The following is a 24,780-nucleotide window of genomic DNA, read 5'->3' as shown; positions in this document are numbered from 1 at the left end:
TAAAGGAGGGCTTATACCTGGATCTTGCAGAAAGCATGTGATGTTTACAAACAGGAAATGTTCTTCTCTGGGCCAGGATGCAGCTGAGGCAGTGCGTTGTTAGTGAGTACTGAAAACTGCTTGGTGATAAACACTGCAACCATCCTCATTGCAATTTGCTGTGTGTACATATTACATTACTTTACACTCTTCAGTAGCATAGTGCAGGTCAGAAGGCTCAGCAAGGATTACTGCGTGACAAAAACTGATGCAATTCCAACCTAAACGATTCTATAATTCCTCTATCCATCTTTGACTCTATAAGGAGCATATTATGCTGCTTCTATGATCTTCATGCAAAATACCCAGTATCTTAAAAAGGCAAATTATTCACAGAGCAAAAAACTCTGAATTTAAATGGTTTTGTGATTCAGTTGTCAGAATATCTCCTATTAGGATGTCTGTACTCAGGACTGTTTCATAGCATTCTGCATAGGAGCTCTGTAGGAATCTATTAAGTCACAGGTTTTGAGAGCTGTGATCCTGAAGATCTTCTTAGTTAGATTCCAAGCTGCTTATATCATCTTTAAAATACATATATATTGTCTTTGGCTGTATTACCTTAGAAAGACATAGAATTCTGCAATAGATATTATGTAGGTGCAGTTCTGCAATTCAGCAATAGATGCCCCAGCACCAGGCCACAGAGTCTAGGTAAATTATGCATAAGACAGTGATCTTTTGTCAGACTTGTTGCTGGTGTGGTACTTGGCCTCAAGACTGTGCTGGTAACATCTACTGCTTTCCATTTGCTTGGTGCATCCTAACAACCTGCAGGAGGAGGACATCGGTCTACTTACTGTAAATTAGCATTTTGCTCTTACCTGGGAGGAGGGACGTGTTCACATGTGAAGCCTGGAGCATAATAACCCTTGACCTAGGTCACTCCCATGCATTACATTATGGGACTGCACATTGAGTACTTTGAGAGAACAGTGCAGATCAAAACAGCAACTTTGTCCTTCCTGAACTTCCCAAGAGGAACACAAATCAGAATATATGAGTAAAACTGAAAGATCAAAAAGAAGGCAGAAAAATCCTGATGAAGGTGCACTTATCTGCCTGTCAGACTGTTTAGCACCAAGACAAAATAAATCATTGGTAAAGAAGGCAGAAACTACATAGTTGCAACAAAGGGGGTTGCAGTCAGAAAACCCCAGGTTGTTGAAGCTAGAGTTGAGCCTATCAAGAGTATTGGGTGAGGTGTGTGTACCTGCCAGCATGCTGATCTCATGAGTGGAGCACAGAAGGAGTCTGCACTGCTTCCCCATGGCTTTTCCAGTCACTGCTCTGTGACTGAGCTCTTTGTGTCAGGCTGAGACTATTTCTGCTTAAGAGCGTTGGCCAGTGCACACTGTAATGAGGTGATCTGTACACCCTCCAGACACCAGACTAATAGAAATAAAGCATGTACCTGTGAAGGATGTGTCCATTCTCTGGGAAATCTCTGGAGGTGGCAGTTACTTCAGGACTCTCGGGTGCTTTCATAGATGTTTTCAATAATATTGGACATCAAAACTAGAATGTTTTTCTTGAGTAGTTGGGTATGTGTGTGAGGTCAGGCTTTGTTGCTGTTGCTTTTACACATTGAAAAAATCTGTGTGTTTTATTTTTCCCCTCAGAAGTTTGGAAAAAAAGCAGGGAATTGACTTAAAAACTCCCATAGAGGAAGAAATACCCTCTTCTGTATTTTTTAGTAACAGGAAAGTATTCTCTTGCAAAACGGGGAAGTGCTAAATTTCAAGATACTGATGGAGTTCTGGGATTTTAACACAGCATTGCCAAAATTGCACCCCCTCAAAAAATTAATAAAAAAAAAAAAAAAAAAAAAAAGTTCTAATAAATTACAACTTTAAAAAAACCAACACATTTCTGAAAATAAGTTTTCCTCCACAAAAGGCGAGTGGGAGAAAAGAGGAGAAGATGAATGAAGCTATTTCTAGTTTGTCTTTGTCTTGTTTGCAGATGTTTTTGTGCTGGTTAAAGTTGCTACTCACTGTCACTCATGGAGATGCTTTTTCTATCACTTGATTTGGTTTGTTATTCTGTCAGAAATTATTCTTCTTTGCTGCAAAGAGAAGCCTTCTGCTGCCAGTCTCTTGCATGAGGCTCTATACTCATCTTGCATTGCATCCAGACGGTTTGCTTGCAAGAATGAATAATGGATGAATTGTTGGTGGCAGTGTTTAGCTGCCGCCAAAATAATTCCTTTCCTATCAACAGAATCAACTGGCCTTCAGCACACCATACATGTTTACCTACTCAGTAATAGCTCAGCGAATTTCCAGGGACAAGTCTGTGATTAAATTCTGTACATAAATGTTTGCCTTGCAGTGACAAACCATTTAATTAAATCCAGGTAATATAAGCACCAATCAATAGCTCTGTTTGTTCTCTGTCAAATTGGAACTGTATGTGCTTCTTCACCTCCTCTCTCTACTTGCAATGCTTGGTTTTGATCTATAGCTCTTCGGATGTCAAGTCTGCTATGCAAGAAGTTAAATAGTTCTGCTCAGTGGGAAACTCTTCTTTGCTGTCCAGCATTTTAATTTCAGTAGCAATGAAGTAATCTAATTTTTTTATTGTGTGCTTGTTGATCAATAAGAGTAAATCAACAAATTAACTAATGAATTAAACTTCTCAAAGTTCTCACAGAAGTGTAAGTTTTGCTCACTCGTAGAAGAGTTATTACCACAAATAGGCTGTGCTTTTCACTTAACAGACAGCAGGTGCTTTATAGACTCTGCCATGTGCATGAGCTTGTTCACTGCTCTAATGCAGCTGCTTCAGAGAAGGGAAATAGCTGCCAGACAACCCACTGTGACACTGATACGTGGTTTAGAGAGGAAGTGAAGATGATTAATAGCCAGTTGAATCTAGATGTCATGTTGGTTAGGCAAGTAATAAACCAGTCACCGCTTAGTTGGTTTGGTGTTTTGGACAGACTACAGTTACTTCATCTGATGTACAATCATGGAATCATAGAATTATTAAAGTTGGAAAAGACCTCTAAGATCATCTTGTCCAACCATCCACCTACCACTGATATTGCCAGATGTGACAGAGTTCTTCAGTATCATTAATCAAAGTTCTTCCTTCTCATTACAAACGTTCTTTTAATCTGTTCTTGAAGCTTAATATTAATTAATCTTGCTGTGTGTGAAAAGCTTTCAAATAAGCTAAAAATTAAAATACCTAAAATTGTCACATCCTTCCCTGTTGCAGCCAAACCCCTCGCCCTACACTCCTTATATTCAGATTATCAAATTTTATTCCTTTCAGTATGTCAGTATTTCATTATGTAGTAATCTATGATAGAATTTGATCAGGATGCAAGCTTACAGCTTTGTATTTTGCAAAATAACGGTGGTTACCACCGTTATTGTAGGGGACCTTAAGATGGGATATGTATCTGCTCTGTTGCTTCATTGCTTTCTGTATGCTGTAGCTGGTGGTTTCTGTCAGAGGGAGGCTTTTGAAGTGGGTGAGTCTTTTGCCTGATCCCATGAAGGCAGTATTAAATTATCCTGGATGGAATGGTTTGTTTTCTTTCAAAATTATTTCTTGCATCAGCTAGCTAAAATTTAAACTAGAATGAGAAAGAACTGAATCTTTAGCTTCATATGCAGATTCTGCAAAAATGCACAGCAGAAAGGCCAAAGCATGATCAAACTATGGGATGTCATGGAAAGGCTAGTAATACAAAGTAGACTAGTCAGTCCCTTCCCTGCTATGGAATCTGGCCACCAGGACAGAATTACTGGAATCTGACACTACACTATTTGCTATGTTTCTTAACCCTAGATGATAAACTAAAGTAATCCTTGTAGAGGTCCCAGTAGGCATGTTGGGATCTTAGACAGCATCTCTGGAGGTGTTCAAGGTCAGGTTGAACGGGGTTTTAGGCAACCTGATCTAGTGGGGGGTACCTCTGCCTATGGCACTGATATTTTTTGAAGAGCAAACTGCAAAATGACATCAATTGCTTGGAGGGACTGGTGCAGAAAGGGCAAAGCAGTTGTTGGCAGAGACAAGGAAGCCAGATGCGATTTGTCATCTGTACTACCTGATTTCTTCAGTTAAGGCTCTGTACAGGTGTGTTGCTAAACTAAGTATTTCTCTCATATTCTTGACAGTAAGAAATACAAGCTAATTTTGAATGCAAAGGAAGAGGAGGAGAAGCAGGGAAGAAATGCAAAGGCAATATTGGTCAGCATGATGAATGGTGAATACCTTGAATCATGTACTTCAATATTTATTTAAGTTTGGAAAAGTAACTTCTCCTGTCTATTTCTAAAACAATGAGACATTGGACAAATGAAAGAGATGGTGAATAAGAAATACAAATCACAAAAAAGCCTATCCCTTTTTTCCTCCTTTTCAACTTCACTGGATTGTAGCTTATTGCTTAAACTGGTGGAGCTGCAGAGCTTGGTTCTCTGTTTTCTTCTCAGACATAGATCCATCAACTTTATTTCTCCCAGCATCCCCCATCAAGCACAAGGCAAGTAGCTTTTGGAATGACAGCACTGAAACTAGTGGAGAAAAGGCATCTTAACTCCTGGTTTTATGCTTAGTCTGCTGGTCTGAATCATCTCTAAAGTTTACTGAAGTTGGTCCTATACCCCTCCTGTAGTATGTCTAATAAGAATAGTTGGTTTTTCATTGTTGATTTTGCTGAAGGTAGAAACTGCTGATGATGCTTATATGGTGGCTGGCAGCCAACCCATCCACAATGGGATCAACTGCACTGAAGACATAGCTGTGATGCCTTTGAAATTCCTGATGGCTGTGATTTCTTGTGAGATATGCTCCATGCCCAGAGAGCTGAGAATGTGTTATTGGCATTTGCACAAGTAAACAGACTGGGTCTGGCTGGTGGTGAGCCAGAGGTGGAGGGCTGGGTGCAGCAGAGGGTAAGAAATTGCTACACACTGAGGCATAATGATACACCTATTGCAAGTGTGAGGTAAAACCTGTTGGTGTAAGATTCCAAGTGATTAACCTTTGAATTTTACCTTCTGTTTGCTATTGGTGCTTGTGGGTCATTATTGTAGATCGCCAGATAGATCATTAATTGTATATCACAACCTTTACATTTGTTCTCTTGATTTTCTGTGTGCGTGGATTATCTCTAATACAAATGAAACAAATACAAAATTGGCAAGTTTTCTGATTTCATAATTCATACTCATATATCAGGTCAGGCCACTTATTTTTCCTTGATGACTGTTTTTGTTATTCAAGTAACATTCCCTGTGTCTAGGATGAGTTGGAGTCGGACTTGTCACCCTGCTATGATCTGCTCGCTTCACCCCTTCTGCTTCAGTTTTTCTCAGTTTGTATAGGGAGGATTAAGTTTTTCAGATTAGTTACTATTTTTGAAGTATTTTTAGGTTTTCCTTAAAAGGTGCTATAGAAGCATTGGTCATTAAGGCAATGAAATGTACTCAGAATACCCATATCAGGGCTTATTAATTTGTGTGTAAATATAAACTGCAGAGCAAACATTTCACAGCAACAAGACCTCTGCTCTAGCATTAGACATTGGCTTTAGCACTCACCGAGGAATAGGATCGATGTTCTCCATTCCCATCACTCAGTACTGCATCATATGGATACTGCTGAGTGTGCTTATGGAAATGCATAGTGTGATTTAAACCTGCAAGATCTTCTCAAAACATACTTCAGGGCCATGTTACTGACAAGTCCATGCTGCCTATTGTGAGTTAATCATCTCTTTAAAATTAGGTCACCTTGACATACATCCTGAATCTTTCTGTTGATGTATGCCATTGTGAGAAGAAAAATATTGATGTTATTTTCTGAATAGCAGAGCAGGTGAGCATAAGCAGGAAGGCAGGCTAAGTTGCAGCAGAATGGGATCCCTACCAGTGGTGTTTTGTGTCACAGTCTGTAAATCTCCACAGGGAGCCAGTCTGTGGGAGGAGGGTGTTAATGTGGATGAAACCACATGCAGAGAGAATTTAGCAGGAGAGGAGGCACAGGCTGCTCAGTGTGAAACCAGCCTGGGAAGGCTGGAGACCCAGTTGCACTGCAGAAAAGCTGTTTGCATTTCAGTGAGCTTTGTATAGCGGCATTTACCAGCATCTATCTCAGAATTCAGAACTGGAGCATGTCTAGCACAATTGCTTTTGAAGGACAGAATAAAAATTAGGTGGATAGTAGTTTGTCTTTCCAGCAACAAAAGAAAATTTGGAAAATATTGGAAAGTTGATCTACTATCTTGATCTATTGGAAAGCTGTAGGGTACAGCGGGTACAGGGTACAGCTCTGACAGCTCAGGATGTCACTTCCTTTACTGCCTTGCTGTGCTGAGTATAGAGTGTCCAGGCTGAAAAGTAGCAGACTGCAGAGATGGCATGCTTGCTGCTATGTGGTCCTGAACATTTTGTTAGGTATGACTCACTCTTTCATTGGCAATTTCTCTTGGATCTTCTTATTTGTGTATGCAGCAATCGCCAAAGGCCATCACAGTTAATGGTGTTTACCATTCACAAGTGAGAATTGTGACCTATATATAATGACCAAAGTATTGTGTAAATGCCACTGTGCTAGCACTATTGTGCTGCAACCTGTGCTATTTTGATACCTGTGTGTGTTCTCTGGCTCTTCTGATTCTTGCCATGACCTTGGTGGCCTTATGTGTCATCTTTACAATGACAAAATGTGATAAGCATGTAAAATCCTTTACTTCTTTGGAGTTTGTTCACATAGGAGGAAGATTTGGGACAAATTGTAACCTTTGGATAAATCTGCTTCTAAACAGAACAGAATTATCTGTGTTCAATGTAACTAACCTTCCTTTCCCTGCATCTCCATGAATGACCTTGAGTTTCACATGCAGATGCAGAGATCTAGGCAAACACCTTCATGCCCCAGAAGCTGAAAAAGATGTGGAGTTTCAGTGCATCTGAAATTAAGAAGCTTGTCAAGTATTAGCTTGCACTAAAACCATCTGCAACACAGGTGTTTTTGAATTTTGGAAAAAAAATATTATTTAGCTCAGTAAATATTATTAAGAAAGGTTAAGAAAAATGTAAGTGAAGAATAGTACATTTTTTAAGCAAGGTTTTTAGGACGGACAACTTGTGCTATCTTAAGTAATAGTTATTAACTCGCTTCTAGAAATGAAACCTATTCATATGGTATTGTATTCTGGGACAGGTCTTTTAACAGTCACCTCTGGGAGCTGTATTATTATTGTTACTGCTATTTATCAAGAAACAATTCTTGTAGAGAGACAGTGATCCAAACTTGGACTGGTGATAGGGCTTTGTCCGTCCTGCACCCACAGCCAGCTGGCTGGACGGACCACATTCAGTGCAGTGCTGTAACCACGGGAGGTATGTGTGCCCAGAGGCTCCATCCCACGGTGGGCAGGGAGGCAGCCTGGGAATTTGGAGGCACACTGCAATCATGCAAGGTTTGTTCCAATGAAAAAGTTATTGCATAATCAGGAAGAAAATTAATCCTCCTCTCAAGGGTGCTCAGCTCAAGGGTTTCTGCACAATATAGCCACGACTGGAGGAGGAGAGTGGCTGCTGCAAAGGCCAAGCAAAAGAAACAAGCTTTGGAGAAGTCATGCTGTTAATCTTGTGTGGCAAATGAGAATTTGAAGAGATGAAGCTGCTAGGTAGAAGGTTTTGAAATTTGGGGAAGAGGGAAAAGAGAGCAAATGGAGGAGAAGCAGCTGCGGGGTCTTTGATCAAAATATTGGATGATTCACAAAACGTACAATAGCTCTGCTCTGCCTAATGGAACATTTGTGCTACTAGGACTTGCCTCACAGTAACCATCAAGTTCTTTGAACTGTGGTTTGAATCGGACAATTCTGTCAAGAGAGTGCCCTCTGTTGCACGTAGGGACTAAATGCACTCCTTCAGAGCTGACCGTTTTGGCTGGCAGGGTGGATGCTGCCTGCTGGAATCTCAATCTCTAAACAGCTTTGTTCTCCATTTTTATGAATACATCTGTATTATATAAATATATTGAAATTACACCTAGCGGAGCAAATAGAGACCCAGCTGTATATTATTTTTGTAATTATTTCAAAAAGAGCAACGAGCTGAAGAAAATTAATATAATTATGTAGGAACTTTCGTATTTGGTACGGTGGTTTCTGTGTAGTAGAATGATGCTCACAGAGGGTTGTTCCTCTTTTCAAAACAGTTCAATCTGTTTTGGAACAATGGGAGTATAGAATATCAAAGAAAGCAAAAGAACAGCTAACATAAGGACATGGAGATGCTGCTTCAAGATGTTTGTGGTCCTCTTGGTTCCCATTTCTGAGGAGGCTATTTTGCAGAAATCCAACATCACTTTACAGCCTACAGCCAGTGAGGGGTTGAGGTAGCATCACTGTGTTCACCATGCTTCAAGTTAGAAAGTTCCTTCAGAATTGCAGAGGAGAGAAAAGTACTTCCATGGCAGCTTGGAAAGGGCATAACTGTAGTAACAGCTGTAGTAATTCTTCTTGCTGTCACCATTAGGATACCAAAAGTTTCATGGAAAGTGTCTAGGAATGTTTCTTACCTGACATGTTCAGATGTTTTGCTGACTATTGTTTTAGCAGTTACAGAAAGTAAGATACCTACCATTGCTTGCTGGGATGTTGTTTCATGCCCTGATATGTCCTGCTCTTCAGTAACCATTGTTTCCCTTTCTATTGATTTCTTCTTGGATACAAGAACTAGCACCTGGACCTTGCTGTATCTGACACCAGCTGTCTCCAAGAATGCATCCTAAAGCTCACTATCTTGTTTTCCAACCTCAGATATGCTTACTTCATATCCATACAATGCAGATGGTCAGCACTAAGTCTGTCCAGTCACAAGGCAGCCTGGTTCCAACAGCACCATACCTACTGCAGCATGTGCTAAGCTCTACTTCATCCACCCAATCAATGCTGAGAAACAGGAAAGAAATGTCAGCTAATTCCTAGGGCTTCTGAATTACTGCATTATTTTCTCCCCTTGTTGATTGCTAGGTTAGTTTCTTAGTGCTGAGGGGCTCTACAGATCAAACTGAAGTGTTCATGGCCTTGGCAGACCAGGCCTGAAGGGAAGTCTGATACCACACTGAGGCTGATAAGGAATGGGGATGCTGAAGGGAAATTTGGCAGTGGAAAATGCAGAGTTGAATATCCTTATGTTCTGTGTAGAAACAAGCACTATTGGCATCACAGCTCTGTAAGAGGAGGCATCAGTAAAATACATAGCCGTTTTATTTTCCCTAGTTTAAAATGTTTGCATGGATCTGGGAGGGGCACAGCTGCTTTGGGGCTCTCCAGTACTAGAGACACAAGGCTCGTGGAATGGTTTATTTGTCTGGTGAAATGGTGCACAAGAATTTTTGGTGACTTTGATTTTTCTTCTGTAAAATGAACATCCTTAGTAAAGAAGTCCAGTCCAGGATTGGGAAATGCGAAGAAACGCAGCTAAGCTGAGTTTTATAATAAAATAACACAAAAGCCAATCGCAAAGAGTAGGTGGAAGATAACATCTGCAAAAGAAAAAAAATGACTAAATGTGGGTACTTCACCATCAGCTGCCTTTCATGTTTTCTTCCCACCCCTACCAAAATACTACAAGCCCTAATGTGGCTCTGTCACTGTATCAAGTTTTAGCAAACAAGCTTTGAAAAGGCTTTCAAACCAGCTCCAATAGAAATGCTTTCCAAGCATCTCTGTTAACCCAGCGAAGCATGTTTGTTCCTTTTTGGGAAGAGTGCATGGAAAGAAGAGAAATTACTGTTCACTATTGGAAGTTACTGATACAATTTCATTGTCTAAATTGAAGGAAGTGCCTACAGGAGGAAAGCAAAGAGAGATGAGATTTGATTTTGAAATGTTTCCTTCTGTCAAAATTACAAAATTTACCAAATCTTTCTTTGAGCTATGGAGTTTACTTTGACAGAGCCACTCAGGATGTGTATTTGGGATTGAAATAATCATTGTTGTATTTTGCTGCTTACCTGAGAGCATGTAAAATCTGGATAAACCTTTGTCTGTAAAATAAGAGAAAAAGATAACATTTGAATGGCATGTTTAAATAGGGCAAAGTGCACTAACGTGCTCTATAAAAGCAGAGAATTTGGCCACACTTGGAAATTCTGGGTATTTTTTCCTCTTGGTTTTATTCTCTGAAGTTACAAAAGGATCCTTCAGTTCTTTAATTTTATAAAATTAGTGGTGTTTAACTGGTGCAACCTTCTGATTGTCAATAATGTCGCTCCATATGTATCTGTAATTTATGTTGGCTAGCAGGGTGGTGTGGATGTGGTTGTGAAACCAGTATGAAGGGCTTTAGTGAAAGCATGATTTAGGCATACCTTGTTCCAAGGACTCGTATCCAAAGCTGTGCGGGATCTGCAGAACCAAACTAGCTCAGGGAGAAATTTCTGCCGCCAGGAGGCAGCAGCTGGAAGTAAAATATTTTGCTTTGTGATGGGAAGGATTGATGGCTGTTCACGTTAGGAGTGACAGGCATGTGGGGTTGACCTGCTGGATTTCTGGTTACTCTGAAGAACCCACTGTAAGTACAGAGAAAGCCTCAGTGCTGCTTTCCTGTTGCTCATAAACCTGGCTTCTCTCCCACTCACATGCATCCCAGCAGAGATTGTCGGGGCTGTTGCTGAGGTCAAATTTGGGTGACCAGGATTTCCATTGCTAACTTGCTGTGGAAGTGGTTTGGCCACTTATCATTAATGCCAAATGGGTGCATCTACTCACTTTGTAAATGAAGAGTTGCACTGAGCCAATCTATCACAACCCCTAACCTGGAGGTTCACTGCTTCCCAAAGGGAGCACCACCCCAGGAGCCCGGCCACTTACTGCGCACAGAGATCTCTGCCACTAAAACACCTCCGGTCTGTTCCATGCGCTGCTTTCGTTTGTCACATATCTAAGAGGTCAGAGAGAAAGCCATGTATACCCCACAAAATCAATATACGTATGTATATATCCAAACCCAATTCTCACGTTTCCAACCAAGTAAATGAAATCTGTATCAATTCTGCTGCGTGTTTTCTAGGGACCGTTTTTTTATTTTTCTGTGATCATTGGGGTTTTTTGGTGCTCAAGGAGAGCTTTTGCTGTGTATTGGATGAGGGTTTTGGTGTGGCTGTCAGTGGGCTGCTCTTCCCATGCAGCTTCAAACAAGCCTCCTGTCAAGGAGGAAAGGGGTAGCTGAGCTCCATCTATTTAACCTATGACCTCTGTGAAAACTTCTGTTGTTGTTTATTGCTACTTGTAATTATTCTTCATTGGATATGAAGAGGAAGCACCAAATCCCTTCCACTCAGATCATCTTCTATCCAGATCTAATGTCTCTTGTTACAGCTGAGAAGTCTTTATCAGAGTACTGTGTGGTGTTTTCTTTTCACCCTGATATGTGACTGGATAAAAAGTTTTAAAAAAAAAACCTTTAAAAACAAAGAACAAAATCTAAGCCCAGATTTTTTTTTCTTTTGCCTTTGAAACTTGAAATTTCTAATAATGCATTTTTATCAGACCTGTGGCTTCTCCACAAGCCAGTGCTCCCTGTTTAGTGCTGGTACTGGGTAATAGGCTGCTGTCTTACAGTGGCACCAGTACTGAGAAGGGGTTTAGAAAGAAGAATTGTTATGAACAGCAGTGATGTTTTCTCTTCTTCAGCAAAAAAAAAAAAAAAAAAATTGTTACTGATATAGCTGTCTGTGGGCCAAGGAGTATTTGGGCCTTTCATTTCAGATGAAATAAAATTCAACTTTACTTTATGGCAATGACATATTCATGGGGTAAGAGAAGGAATAATGAAGCCCTGACTTCCTGAAGGAGGTAGAAATGTCTTTAAAGAAAGATAGCTTAGTAACCCTTGCATCAATTGATGTGATTGGTACATGTTCCTAATGCAAAATAGCATGCCTGCATAGCATATTCCCTCTCATTCTCACTTAAGTCTGCAGAAACCTGCTCTGTGATCCTGCTGCAGTGTTCCTGCTGCAGTGACCACTTATATATTTCCTGCAGAACAGGACAGCTCCAAGAGCAGTAACTTGCTGTGGGGTAGCAGAGATGAACTTCCTCCAGGAAGAAGGCCTGGGAGGTTTTATTTGAGCAGAGGCAAGTCTGAGCTAGGTTGCCCTCAGCACTGAAATACATGGTGAAGTGGCAAGTGCTCTACTTTCTCCTATTTTTTTTTAGGCTTTTGTTTAGCTGTAGCTGTCTGCCAAACAGTAGCGTAGTCTGCAATGTTGACAAAAACTGAGGTTTTAAAATGACTACATTATTTCTCAATACCTCCAAACAAATTGCTCAACGCTGCAGGCAGTGCCCATGGCATGATAGGGATCAGGGTGCACAGCCCACCACTCGGGTTAATGCATGGTGGTGGCTCTATCTAATGCCTGCTCCTCACCTGGCGTGCCCCCGGGTCACCCTCTGTCTGAAATTAGCTCTGTGTGTTTCCCTTGGAGGGAGGCCTTACCACCGGGCAGGAGAACTTCTCGCTGTCGCAGACATGCGTCTCGCAGTGCAGCCAGACCTTGGACAGCTTGGGGATGTTTTGGAAGCGGAAGGCGTTAAACTGAAATGTTGCACGGTTTGTTTTCCCATTCTCATGGACGACAATGGAGAAGTCCGAGGCACACCTGTATTGTGTGTGGAGAAATGTCAGAGCTTGATTCATGAATCGTGTCCTGAGGTCACGGTCTGGTGAAGGCATTTCCCCAGCTTTGGGTCCCTTCCTACTTTTGTGTGCTTAGGAAACAGTAGGGCAGCTCCCCATGCCCACCAGCACCTACCCCTTGGTGATCAGAGGCCAGTGCACCTGGTAGAAGTACTCCGAGGAGGGCGTTGCCCAGCAGTTGTTGAGAACAACTTTGAACCTGGGAAGGCACAAGCATCAGATCAGCACACAGCATCCCGATGGCCGATTTACTGTCATCCCTTTCTTCACATACCTGTCACTTAAGCCTTTAGCTTCCACGCCAGCAAATATGTCAGAACCAATTTCTGATGTTTCGACAACAAAAGGGGCTTCTTTTATACTTGAAAACTTAGCATTCTTTGAAAGAAAAAAAGGAAAAGGCATCATATGTTACAAGCACCATGCAAAGCAGAGGCACATGGCGATTTCAGACAGCTCTGGAGAGGTGCACTCCAGAAGCCTGGGTTCTTACTTATCTGCGAGCTCCAAAATCTGTGTTTAGTAGTAGGACTATTGCAGTTTTGGTGATGTTTGGCTCATAATAGTAATAAGTGGTAGAATCTGCTGCTGATGGAGATGTGGGATGTGCAGAATGAGAGCATGAGTGGGAAGTGGGCCTGAGGCTGCTGCCCTTGTGAACCAAAGCTGTTAGGAGATGACTGTATGTAGTGGGAATGGGGCTGGTCACACTGAGGGTAACTGAGTGAAGTAGCTGTGCTTTTTCTAGCTGCTTTGGTGCTTTAGAGCGTGCTTTGGTGGGAAAAGATCAGGAGTAGCATGAAGTAGCTGTGGGGAGGAGAGGAATGCTTCAAAAGATCAGCCTGATATCCAGAGACGGATGCTGGAAGCAAAATTCCAGCAGGATCTCTGGGGAACATGAAATGTCTGCCAGATGAGAGGACAAGGAAGCAGACTGCAGGGGACATACAAAGCTTTTCTATTTCTATAGAGACAATGTCATAGTGGCAGTATTTGTAGGTGCATGCTGCTGCTCTTTGAGTGGGACTACCAACAAGTTTTGCTTTTTTCTTTATAAAACTTGTCAGCATGTTAGAAATGTACCAGTCAGCAGAAAAAGCTGCCTCATGTGGAGGAATTAAACAAACAGTTGGCATCTGTCTGCTCTGTTCGGTTTAAGTTACATCCCTGTTAATCACTGGAAACAAGGACCTGTACAAACCACGCTGTAATGATCTGCTGCAGGCTGGTAATGTGCTCCGTGACATGCAGAAGTCAGGAGCAGCAGCCCTTTTTTCTTGCTGAAGTTTGTGGTGGCAAGTGAAGGCAAAAAGCTGAGTGGCAAAGAACACTTACAGAGTAGAAGTTGAGGGATAACTGACTTTCAAATGAGCCAGAGCTCCCATTCTTCACATGGACAGTGGCCACCCTAGGGACATAAAAACCACATTGCTCTGCATGAGTGAAACCTGGGGTTTAAAAAGGAATGAGCCTCACTGCCAGACCAAGACTTACCTTTGGTCGAAGGCAGCCTGGTTCACCAAGTAGTTGGCATTGTACGTGCAGGTGAATGAGTAATTCACAGGCTGGCTCTTGACAATCACTGTGGAGTCATTGGAGACGATGGAGTTGTAGAAGTGATAAACAGGGTTCTTAAACTGTAGGTGGGAAAATAGAAACATGTATGCAACAGAGACTATTTGAGGCAACAGGCGCCCTGGCATGTTGAAATATGAGGATTCAACCTCGTGACAAAACAGCATTCCTAAAGAAACATGGTTTTGTAGCTTTTCATATTGTGAATGCGTGCAAATGGCTGACAGGCACACAGGCTAATAACACTAAGCCTGTGTGTATTTTGCCTGTAGATGCAGAGCATGACTATTTAATTCCTCCTTCTTCTATATCTACAAAGAGTCCTGATACACAAATTGCCCTCTCTTCATCAGTACTTAAAGCCCACTGGAACCAAAAGGGCTCTTTCAAGCAAATGCAGCCAATTCCTGAACCCTGCTCAGGCTGAGCTGCGTTACCTGTCAGAAACATTGGTCTGAAAGTCTTACCTCTGACTGCGTCCCACAATATGATTTATTTTTAGGTGACAGGTCTGGGATTGTGAACTGGTAATATCCTGAATCGTGGATCCCATTGTAACAAATGCCTCCAAGTGCCAGCTGGTTGACCTCCCATCCATAAGGACACTCTGGAATTTTTGTAATGATGGTTCTAGGATAGCAGTATACCAGAATTACATCTGAAAGGAAAACAATATGCCTAGAGTGACATTCAGGAGTGCCTTTCTTTCAAAAAGACAAGTCTGCACATCTGCTTTCCATGGGGATTTAAATCCTGTGAGTAGGAACATCTGCTGGGAGGTCCCCTAATGTTAGCAGCAGGGGAATGGGAACAGCGTGTGCTACGCAGAACTGACCTCAGGGTTGTTAAATTCAGTCCTCCCTGAATGAGTTTTGTCCTTGCTTTCTAATCAACACAGAGCTTCATGCACATTTTTTATCTTTCTGGAGCAGCTGATTAAGGAACAAAGACACTGAGGTGAAGAACTGCTGCACTGAAATGTCATGTTGGATTACAGAGCTGCAGAGCTGGCTGCAGTTGGTGGAATGACACTCACACTATAAAAATAATATTAGCAAAGTTGTTTGTTAGGCTGCAATAGATTTGCATCTTTTTGTAGCAGTGTTTGACTTAGAGGGGCCAGCGCACATAAGTTTTACAATTTCCATGTTAAAAGCTAAGATCCAAAAAATGAACCAAAGAGCCAATCTCTGTTAGCAGTATTAGTAAAGTAAATCAACTGAGAAGCCTAGCCCTGTTAACAGTGATAGCTAATAGCACTGCGATTTGTTTCCTTGGGTGGTTACTGCTAGAGCAACAACAAATATTGAACATCATAACTGAGACTAATTGCTTTGTCATGTCAGAAGACTTGAGAATCAGGCAGTGTGAATTTGAGGATGTGATGTGAATTCAAACGGAAATAGTGACTATACACTACTGAACTGAAAATTGGGAAAGAATGCCAATTACTGCCTTAAAAAACACTCTGCCCAGAACTACTTGTCTATTTTAAAACTTCCAACACTCTCATCTTTATGATAAAAGCCGGATTCTTCAGCCTTCCTGTGCTTGCAGGAGTTGGGGGAATTTATGTGGGGAAAATCATGAAGGGACCTTACTAGCTTACTTCTTTCAAATCAACAAATGCAGACTTGTTCTGCTTGTGTTGGTGGTCAGAGATGGTGACTTCACAACTGTGGAAGGTCCTCAGCTCTGAGAAACTCCTTGTGCAAGACGGGGCACTGAAATTGGTGGAGAGAGGGCCAAATACTTAAAATATACCATGAAGTTACTGGCAGTAGCATACGCTGGTCTATTATTATATATACATGCCACACACTCAATGCAAAGACTCTCTATTGAGGCATATTCCAACACATTCCTAAAGTATATTTCTTAATTTTAGTGAATTCTACATTGAAGGTTTTTCTGGCACCAGATCATTTGAGCATCTGGGCAGAAATCAGTGTGTAATTAGGGCCTCAGCTTCAATGATGATCATTATGTTTTTAAATATAGCAGTGGTGTTCAGAAGCTCAGCCCAACTCACTCACTCAGCACCAGTCATCAGACTGCAGTCAAGAGGGCTAAAACCCAGCTCAGGCAGCAGAGATCAGCAGCACTAACTGTGGCTATTTTGTCTAATTTCTAATTGCTGCTCTTTTATTTGCCATCTTACATCTGAATTCCATTCACGCTTAACTTTATTGCACTGTGGTTATTGCAGAGTTAAGCATCATAATTCTGTAGGGATGGACCTAGTAGAGCATGCTTTACTATGCTAGCTAGAAATAAATCGATAAAAGAAATGTGAGGGTTAACTCTCCAGAACCTACAGTTTAACTCTCTGAAGAAAACCAGCTTTAAATGGAAAACAACACTTTGGCAGTTAAAATACAAGAAAAGAGCTTAGGAGACTTGAGTAATTCTACCTGCTTTGTTTGGAGTGCAGGGCCCCGCAAAAGCTTGAGCCAAGATGACCATCAGATAAATAGTAACAGCCACCATTTCTTGCAATGACCTGAGGACACAGGGAAAAAGGCTGAATTTGTCTTCCCAACTGGAAGACATGAAACTGTTAGACTGGCTACTATTTAAACTTGTCAGTCTTGCAGAGAGAAATAAATCAGATTGCTGATATTGTCACCCAATTTCATTACATCAAAAAGACATTTCCAAGACCACTATTATCGATGGATTGCTACTGTGACAGTTCTACTATTCCAGTTTAGTGCTGATTTAAAGCTATTGTAGGATATTTTTGTTCTTTTAAAGAGTCTAAACCTGAAACATTAGTATAACTAGAGGAAATTGAAACAATGGGAGCTGAAAAAAGAGACAGTGAAAATTACTAAAAGAAATACTATGCAACTAATATACATACTGTGCTTAATAATGTAATGCAAAAATTATTCTATCTTGATGTCTATCCTGATGTATATAATCTTAAACTTCTTGCAGGTTTTTTTTTTTTTTTTTTAATTGTTACAATTTCTGTTCTGAAAAAGGTAAGTTTAGCAGTAATTATCCTGTGTAGCTGTAATTTCCATCTCCACTGCAGGCCTCAGCCCTGCCAGCTGCTTCCTGCAGGCAGAAACACGCTCCAGCACAGAGCACCTGTGGGGCTGGGACTGCTGTGCTCCTACTTTGCCCTCATAGACACTCTCCAGCATCTGCCCTCATATCTGCATTACTGAGCGCAGTGTCAGAACTAAGCAATATAATTTAGGTAAAGAAAAAAGTCTTGCCCGTTAAGTATTCCCAAGAAAAGAAATCAATTTCAGCATTTTCACTCATCCTCTTTCTAAATACATTTATAAAAAGCACACACGCGACATTTCAGTGGCAACGCCCTTCTAATTATAATCCTATGCATTCTGCTGTAAATGAAGTATAATACCTACAAGTGAAGAGGGGATTAAGTATTTCAGATTTTCATTGCGGTCTTATCCCAGTTGCTGCGTTGCCGGCTCTTCCCAAGATGTCCTCTTTCAAATGAACCCAGCTGGTGTTATCTCCGCTTTATATAAGCAATCTTGTAAAAGGAGCCCATCTCTGGTTAAATCTCAGCCCGCCAGTATTGTCCACTGTGGGAGAAAAAAAAAGTTATAGAAAAGCAGTTCCCTTCCCTTAGATGGGACTGTGTTGCTGCTATTTGATTTTTTAAATCTGTGGTGTTTTTTTTTTTTAACAGATCTTGGAAATAACTGAACTGAAACCTGCTGAAGGTGTATAACTGACATAATTTCTCTCTTTTCCATGTTTCTTAGGAAAATGTAGAATTTTTGCAGTGACAAAATCATAGCTACCTTATAGAACTCAGTGAAAAGATCTTTATAGGAATTAGATGTCTGCCTTAAAATGGGTTATTTTCAAGGTCAATGTTTTGTGCCATGCAGATGGACAGAAGTAATTTCAGCATCATATACCACCTTTGGAATTATCTCATATGCTTATTTTTCCTAAAAGGTCTGAGTCTAGGTGAGATCTTTCATATTTCCACTGTACTATATAATTACACCACACAATACTAAGTGTGTATAGGACTGTAAAATAAATGCTAAATATCACACTATGTAAGTGTATATTTATCACACTTCTCTATTAAACATCACATTATTTTCTAATGTATAATTCACCACTGTACAGAGCATTCAAACCAGTTTGCCTTCACTATGACACATGCCATGTGTTTGCCACGTGACAGTCATAGTAGATTTTTCATGTGACCCATAGCATCCTGTCTGTGGTGACAGACCTAGAAGAAGGACTTGGGTGCAATACTGCTGTTTTGCAGAACTAAAGAGAAATGAAAAAAGTCATAAAATGGTCTTGCCTGATGGATCCATTCCTGTATTTCCTCCGAGCTGAGTTTGGTGGCCCCTTCTGTGCAGGTCTCCATTTGGGAAGAGTTTAATTCTGCCTCATTTCTGGAAAAATTTAATGTGAGTCGTCTTCTTCCAAGTAGCTTTTGGGTTAGGGGGGTCATGCAGTAGAAAGATTTTTGTGGGAAGGAGTGGAACAGAAGAGCACAGCAGCTCTAATTTTAAACTGAAATACTGAACAATGTGGGTTCAGTTCTCCTGTGGGTTCTCCATGTAGAAAAGAACCAGTGAGATGTATGGGCCCACCTCCACGAGAGCATTCGCTGCCCTAAATCCAGACCATGAGGAGTCTTAGCTAATGCCATGGAGCCTGCAAGCATGGCTATGGATACAGTGCATTGTAAGGGATGCTAATTCTTGCCCAGCAGAGATGCTGTGAACGTGAATCTATAAAGATGTGAAAATATTAATACATAATTAGAGTGACTTCTAATTCTTGCAAACTGATTCAAAGCCATAAAGAAAGTTTAAAAAACCCATAAAGTTCTGTGTTTTGTTTCAGATAATGAACTTGAACATGGATCTGAAGCATCACAAGGATTGCATCTTGATAAATAGGCTGCTCCCACTGTTCTTGTGGGTCAGGTTCCACAAGCCATCACATACCGGTTTAATGAGATTACTTAAAGAGGTACAAACGGATAAACACTCTTGCTTAGAGTTTGTTTTTATTTTAATTGAATTAAAGAATAATCCTGAACAAGAACGGTAGCTCATAAATTGTTTGGTTTGCTCTAGCTAGAGATTATCCTTATTAGGAATGCTAAAATAAAGAAAATTTAACTCAAGGAATCTGTTTATAGTCTCACCCCCAATCTTTCTGCAGGCACCAAAGCCCAGATTTGATTTCTAACTCCTGGCTGAATATAGGTAGTGTAAATGTTCATTTGTGTGTGTGTGTGTGTATACCTGTGCATTTGGATTAAAACTAGAAGCTGGGAGCTGGTAAAGCATTTTGAACCACTCTGCTAGCAAGCCTTCGCAGATCAGGAACAAGCCAAAGGTTTACTTAAGAATGTCTTTCCTTGCAACTTTGTACAATGAGAAAGGCCTCATATGCAAACTGATTCTTCAAGCTCAGGAGATCAGCTTCAGCCTTGGGGTTGAATTGGGTCTTTTGAGTCTTGCAGGACTAATTTGGAACATGAAATATTTGGTTAAACTTGATGATGATTAGTATAAATATTCTGCTAAAAACAATGCAACTTCACCACAATACTAATAGCTGAAATACAGATTGGCTTTGTTATTTTATTATTTTAATTAAATGATGCAATTAAATAGTCACTGATGTAATGCTACAGGTTTCAGTGGAATTATTCCAAGCTAGATCTAATCTTGTAATTTTTGAAAGAAAATAAATCTCTCATTATCTTCTCAGAGAAAAGCAATCTCCATGTACATAATACTCTTTTTAGGTGGAAGGTAGAAAACAGACTAAAATCTATGAAACGAATTTGGCGAAAGTGCCATCTGGTCTACAGTAATTTACATTTGCATGAGAAAAAAGCACAAAATGTACCTAAACTGAACAGCATTGGATACCTGCTCTGATCAAAGGTGAAGGCTTGGGGAAGGGTTAGGTTTCTCTCAGTAATTGAATCACTGAGAAAGGAAAGCCATTAAATTTGCAAAGGAGGCCATTGAGGTTTGTTGCATTTCCCTGACTCTTTCCAAGCCCATTGAATAATCTCAGCAATCTAAGTATCTCTAAAGATTTTGTCAAAGAGCAAATGAAGGCCTTATTGTGAATTTTGCCTACAAGGGCAGCTTGTCTCTAGCTTTGTTCCTCTGGTTGTGATTGAAAGCTGTGCGAATATCTACTGTCTGGTTCTTACATGGAGAAATTGAGGTTTTGCTCTTAGAATCTGCAAAGGTTATTGTGACATTCAGTTTTTATTGTTTTGGAAAAGACAGTGAACTTGAAGCACTCCTTAATTTTATGGAAGGACTTCATAGGGTAATGAGGTGTTTCACTGACTCTAGGAGGAGTGAAACCTGATGACATTTGTCTAGAAGTTGCCATGTGCTGTAGAAGTGCCATAGTGTTTCCAATCATGCATCAAAACCTGGCATTCTTACTTGCATCTGATATAAGGGGTGCCTTTCCAATACAAGTGTGGAGATGTGCTTACTGGGTCCAGAAGCATAGGGGCTGTATTTGTACTGTGCTTGATATGACTTAAAGGGTTCTGTTATGGAATCACACAACTGAGTTGCTACAGTCAAACCTGTTCTGGATCCTAAGTCTAGAGTGGGCTGTGCTTTGCAGACTTGTTGCCTTGACTTGTAAGTACCTTATGGATTTCAGCATTATTTTCTATTTTATACAATAAATACCTGCCCAGTAGTTAGTCATTTGTGGCATGGGGCTGGTCACTCATTTCAGCACATGATGTTTCAGCCTTAATGAGCAAATGGTAGAACTGTGCTCACACATAACAGAGCACCTGGCACCCATGTGTACCCCATACCCATAAGTCCTCAGGTAGCTCACGTTCTTCAATAACTGCACAAAATCAAACCAGAAGCATAGGAAGTCAGAGGAAAACATAGCTGTGGGAGAAAGAGACATAAAAATCAGAAATACGGTTTTGGAGTACTGGAAGTGATGGCCTCCTGCTCTAAATTGCCTTGTGTATCACCTGTATAACTACGCAATGCTGATTCATAACTTCTGAGCTATCATCTGCAGCCATATGCTTAGCGAGCAGCACTGCTGCTGGGATGTGCATCACCTGGGGTGTGGCTGAGCATACACCATTCTCTTCACATTTCTGCTGTCCAGTGTGTTCCCGCTGATGTTCACAACAGGAAATCTTACAGCTTGCAGAGCTGCGGTTGAGGAAATAATCGTGTATATTTGAATGCTTGTTGCTGTTTAGCTTTGCCAGCGAATTCAAAGTAACATTCTTCAGAAGCTTATCCATCTAAGTTTTCCCTGGGATTCTCCACTGTTGGAAAAAATCATTGATTTCCAGCTTCCTCCACACCAAAACACTTCAGGTAAGTGTTTTATTTTACCTATTTCCTTATGGGCTGTCTCAGAGCCAACTATTTGCTCAGGTTAAGGGCCTTGGGCTTGATTTAATGAGGGCATGATACATGCAAAGCAGATCATGTGAGACTGCAACTGATGACTTACACTGGTCACGTGAGACCACAGCCATCCTTGGACTGCTTGCTTCTTCTGGAGATGCCTATACTTGCAAGATGCTTGATTGACTTGCTTTAACCAGGCATGCAGTGCATTCATTGGAGCTGTAAGGAGGCCAAGATATCTGCAACTGTGCCGCAGGACCTGTAGGAAACTCGTGATCTTTCAGAGCAGGACCTGGAGGATCCTCAAGAGCATCTCCAAGGGGGCTGAATGTTGTGTGAGAGCATCTGGATTGAGTGCTAGGCATGTTGCTCTGCTTGGCTTCATGTTTATTTTTTGTCTGCCTTGGAAGCTGAAGGACCCTGCATGCTCTCCTGTACGCATGCCTGATCTTGCTCTAGTTGGCACAGTGCTCTCAGCATTTTGACTGAGTGGCCAAAGCTAACTCCTACGTGGAAGTCAGGGCACTTCAGGCAAAAAACAGCTTTAAACTCGATGGGCTGGAAGTGCAAGGACTCTAATCACCAGGCCTGTCTTCTCCAGTGATGTTGTGAAGAAAGAGCAGCTTTGGCTTCTGGACTCAGCTGTAATTGGTGCTGCTGTGTCTCTCTGTATATGCCAGAGCAGAACTGCAGGGATTTTCTGTCGAGCGTAAGGTTAAGTATTTTTCAGAGGAATAATGTTGTTTGGGGATTAGCATTCTGGAATCACCTGAATTTGGCCTGCATGGCTTTTGAAGTGTCTAAGTGCTTTTTTGGATCTCAACCGTACCATGCTGTATAACACCTTGTAAGCCTTTCAGCTCATGTTATCTCAACAACAGGTCTTGATCTCTAGTTAGTGTTGGAGGTGGGGGAGAGTTTTTAGTGGAAGGTGAGAACGAAGGTAGAATGGACTCTTTGTGTCATTCATTCGTTTAATTTTCTCAGGTTGGCAGCTTGCTCTGACACAGTAACCGTTGTTCCTCCTGTTCCAGTAATACTACTTTTTTTTTTTTCCTGGACACCAGTGCTGGGAGGGTTGCAGCAGTATCATGTCTCTGAGCATGGGCTGGGTTACAACGCTGCAGCTTTGAGACACTCCATTAGTAGCTGTCTGTTCTTCTGACTGGTTCCAGGCCATGATGGCCATAAATAATGCTGCTCACCATGTCTCTGCGCTTTGCTACAGAAGGGCTGAAAAACAGTGAGGAATTAAACAAAATGTTACAGACAAATCAACCCTAACTTGAAAGCGTCTGTGTCCACTCAGGCCTCGAATCTTTCGCCCTGTAACACCTCTAACTGTAACTGAGCTGCAGAGACTACCTCCAGCTTCCTGCACTGGGCTCAGCCAGCTGAATTATGAAGCCGCTTGGTGGGATCTGGATATGATTGCATACATAAAAGAAGAGCAAAAATTGAGTTCTAGAAATGGGTTAGCACTATTCATGTGGCCCACATAGTCTGACTAGAAAGCCATCTTTACACTTTTAGTGCCTTTTACTCTCATTTATTCCTACAGTTTCTGAGCCCGCGTGCTCTTTAAATCCCAGCTGCAACCTAAAACTTCAAGTTTTCATCATGCTCACCAACAGGAACTCTTAAAACAAGAGCACAAATAGCGTGTTAATATAAATATATAAATAATAACAATTATCATGTTATTTTTCCTTTGAGAATGACCATTCATATGTATACAATATGGACTGTCAATGTAATCTGTTCTCCACATTTTTTATCCTTTGAAGAATTAAGATTCAGTCATTTTCTATAGGAATTAATCTTTCTCTATCTGTAGTGCTGCACTCTCAAATCCAATACAAAATCTCTGTTCTTCTCTCAATAACAGCAGCTGATTAGAACCACAGTTCTGGTTCCCTGAGCTACGAAATCCTGCTAGTTTGTTCTTAGACCTACTTTTTTAGCACATAGTATCCATTTTAATAGCATTGTCCCCATTTTTAAGAGTTTGTGATTTTTCAGGAGGCTGATACCATCATGCTTGGAGACAGTCTCTCTTATAAGGAATTATAATGTTTCTTATGTGGCTTTAAGAGCTATATGTATCAAAATTACTCTATTAATTAGCTTGTGCTGTGCTAGTAAAGTTATCATAATATTGCTTATCATGAACGTAGTACCATTATCTCTATTTTGCAGATAGAACTGAGCTACAGAAAGGCAATGCCCTGTGTAGGGCTCTTGATCAGGCCATACTGCTTTTATTTTCCCCCTGATATTCAAACTGTAAGTAGCTTGAAGAAGGAGCTAGCCAAGCAAGCTGGTTGGATGAGAAATGCCTTCTGTGAAGCTGCAGGAGTCTTGCCTTGACTGTTAGGCCATGACATCTGGAAGAGGACTCTTAACTTATCTCAAAAGCTATTTTGCCACCTAAATAACCAAATCTCCCTTCTTGCCAGTTTACTCTTCAAATTGGGACTTGAAGCTTTTTAATGATGACTTGATGAGTTACATTCTGTTATCAGCTGAGTGTCCTGGTGGATTTGCCCCCTCAGATGCCATAAGGAAAGTTCTTCCCAATTTGACAAGAGATAGTCTTTAATGCATTCAGCCTCCAAATAGGATTTTCTGGGATTTCCTATTGATAACAGACCAGATTTCAGACCACATATAAGACATAATTTTCTTGAAATTGCACCCAACACATTTATGATGATATGCATTTAGATGTTTTCTCCCATTCGTCATGCTGGACAGCAGTAGAGAGATGTTACTGTCTCTTTGTGGTGAGGATGAAGCAGAGCAATAGTCTGGATACTTGAGGAACTCAGGTTGGAATTCATGTATTTTTTCTTTATGATTAAATTAACTGACTGCTTAATGTTAGGATTTTGAGGAGGATCATTGAAATATCAAATGCAAGAGATGATTTTGTTGCTACCCACATAAAACTCTTCAGAGATTTTCACAGATTTCCTCTGATAGCCAAGATTGATAAAGATGTCACCTTTTCTTTTTCTCCTAATGGACTGTAGCTGGTGTTGCTGTGACTCACTGAAAATCAATTA

General features: G+C 40.9%; 1 protein-coding gene across 1 annotated transcript; it reads right to left on the bottom strand.

Annotated features, from left to right (window-relative positions):
• Positions 1-9,511: 9,511 nt before the first annotated feature.
• On the bottom strand, positions 9,512-16,793 carry TECTB (tectorin beta). Its single transcript, XM_031597266.2, has 10 exons — positions 16,718-16,793; positions 14,771-14,961; positions 14,223-14,365; positions 14,064-14,136; positions 13,003-13,106; positions 12,844-12,927; positions 12,528-12,690; positions 10,895-10,964; positions 10,036-10,068; positions 9,512-9,564 (listed from the first exon to the last, which is right to left on the bottom strand). The coding sequence occupies exons 1-10, from the start codon at positions 16,791-16,793 to the stop codon at positions 9,512-9,514; spliced, it is 990 nt and encodes a 329-aa protein (XP_031453126.2).
• Positions 16,794-24,780: the final 7,987 nt, after the last annotated feature.

The sequence above is a fragment of the Phasianus colchicus genome, chromosome 8, assembly GCF_987193195.1.
Source record: "Phasianus colchicus chromosome 8, bPhaCol1.hap1.1, whole genome shotgun sequence".
Lineage (NCBI taxonomy): Eukaryota > Metazoa > Chordata > Aves > Galliformes > Phasianidae > Phasianus > Phasianus colchicus.
This window is presented reverse-complemented; position numbering and strand designations above follow the sequence as displayed.

Coding starts and splice junctions, on each gene's coding strand:
- TECTB (XM_031597266.2), bottom strand. CDS start 16,793: ATGGTGGCTGTTACTATTTATCTGATGGTCATCTTGGCTCAAGCTTTT. Junction 14,137..14,222: donor CAGGCTGCCTTCGACCAAAG/GTAAGTCTTGGT, acceptor TTATGTCCCTAG/GGTGGCCACTGTCCATGTGA. Junction 10,965..12,527: donor AGAAGTTCTCCTGCCCGGTG/GTAAGGCCTCCC, acceptor CTGACCTCTTAG/ATATGTGACAAACGAAAGCA.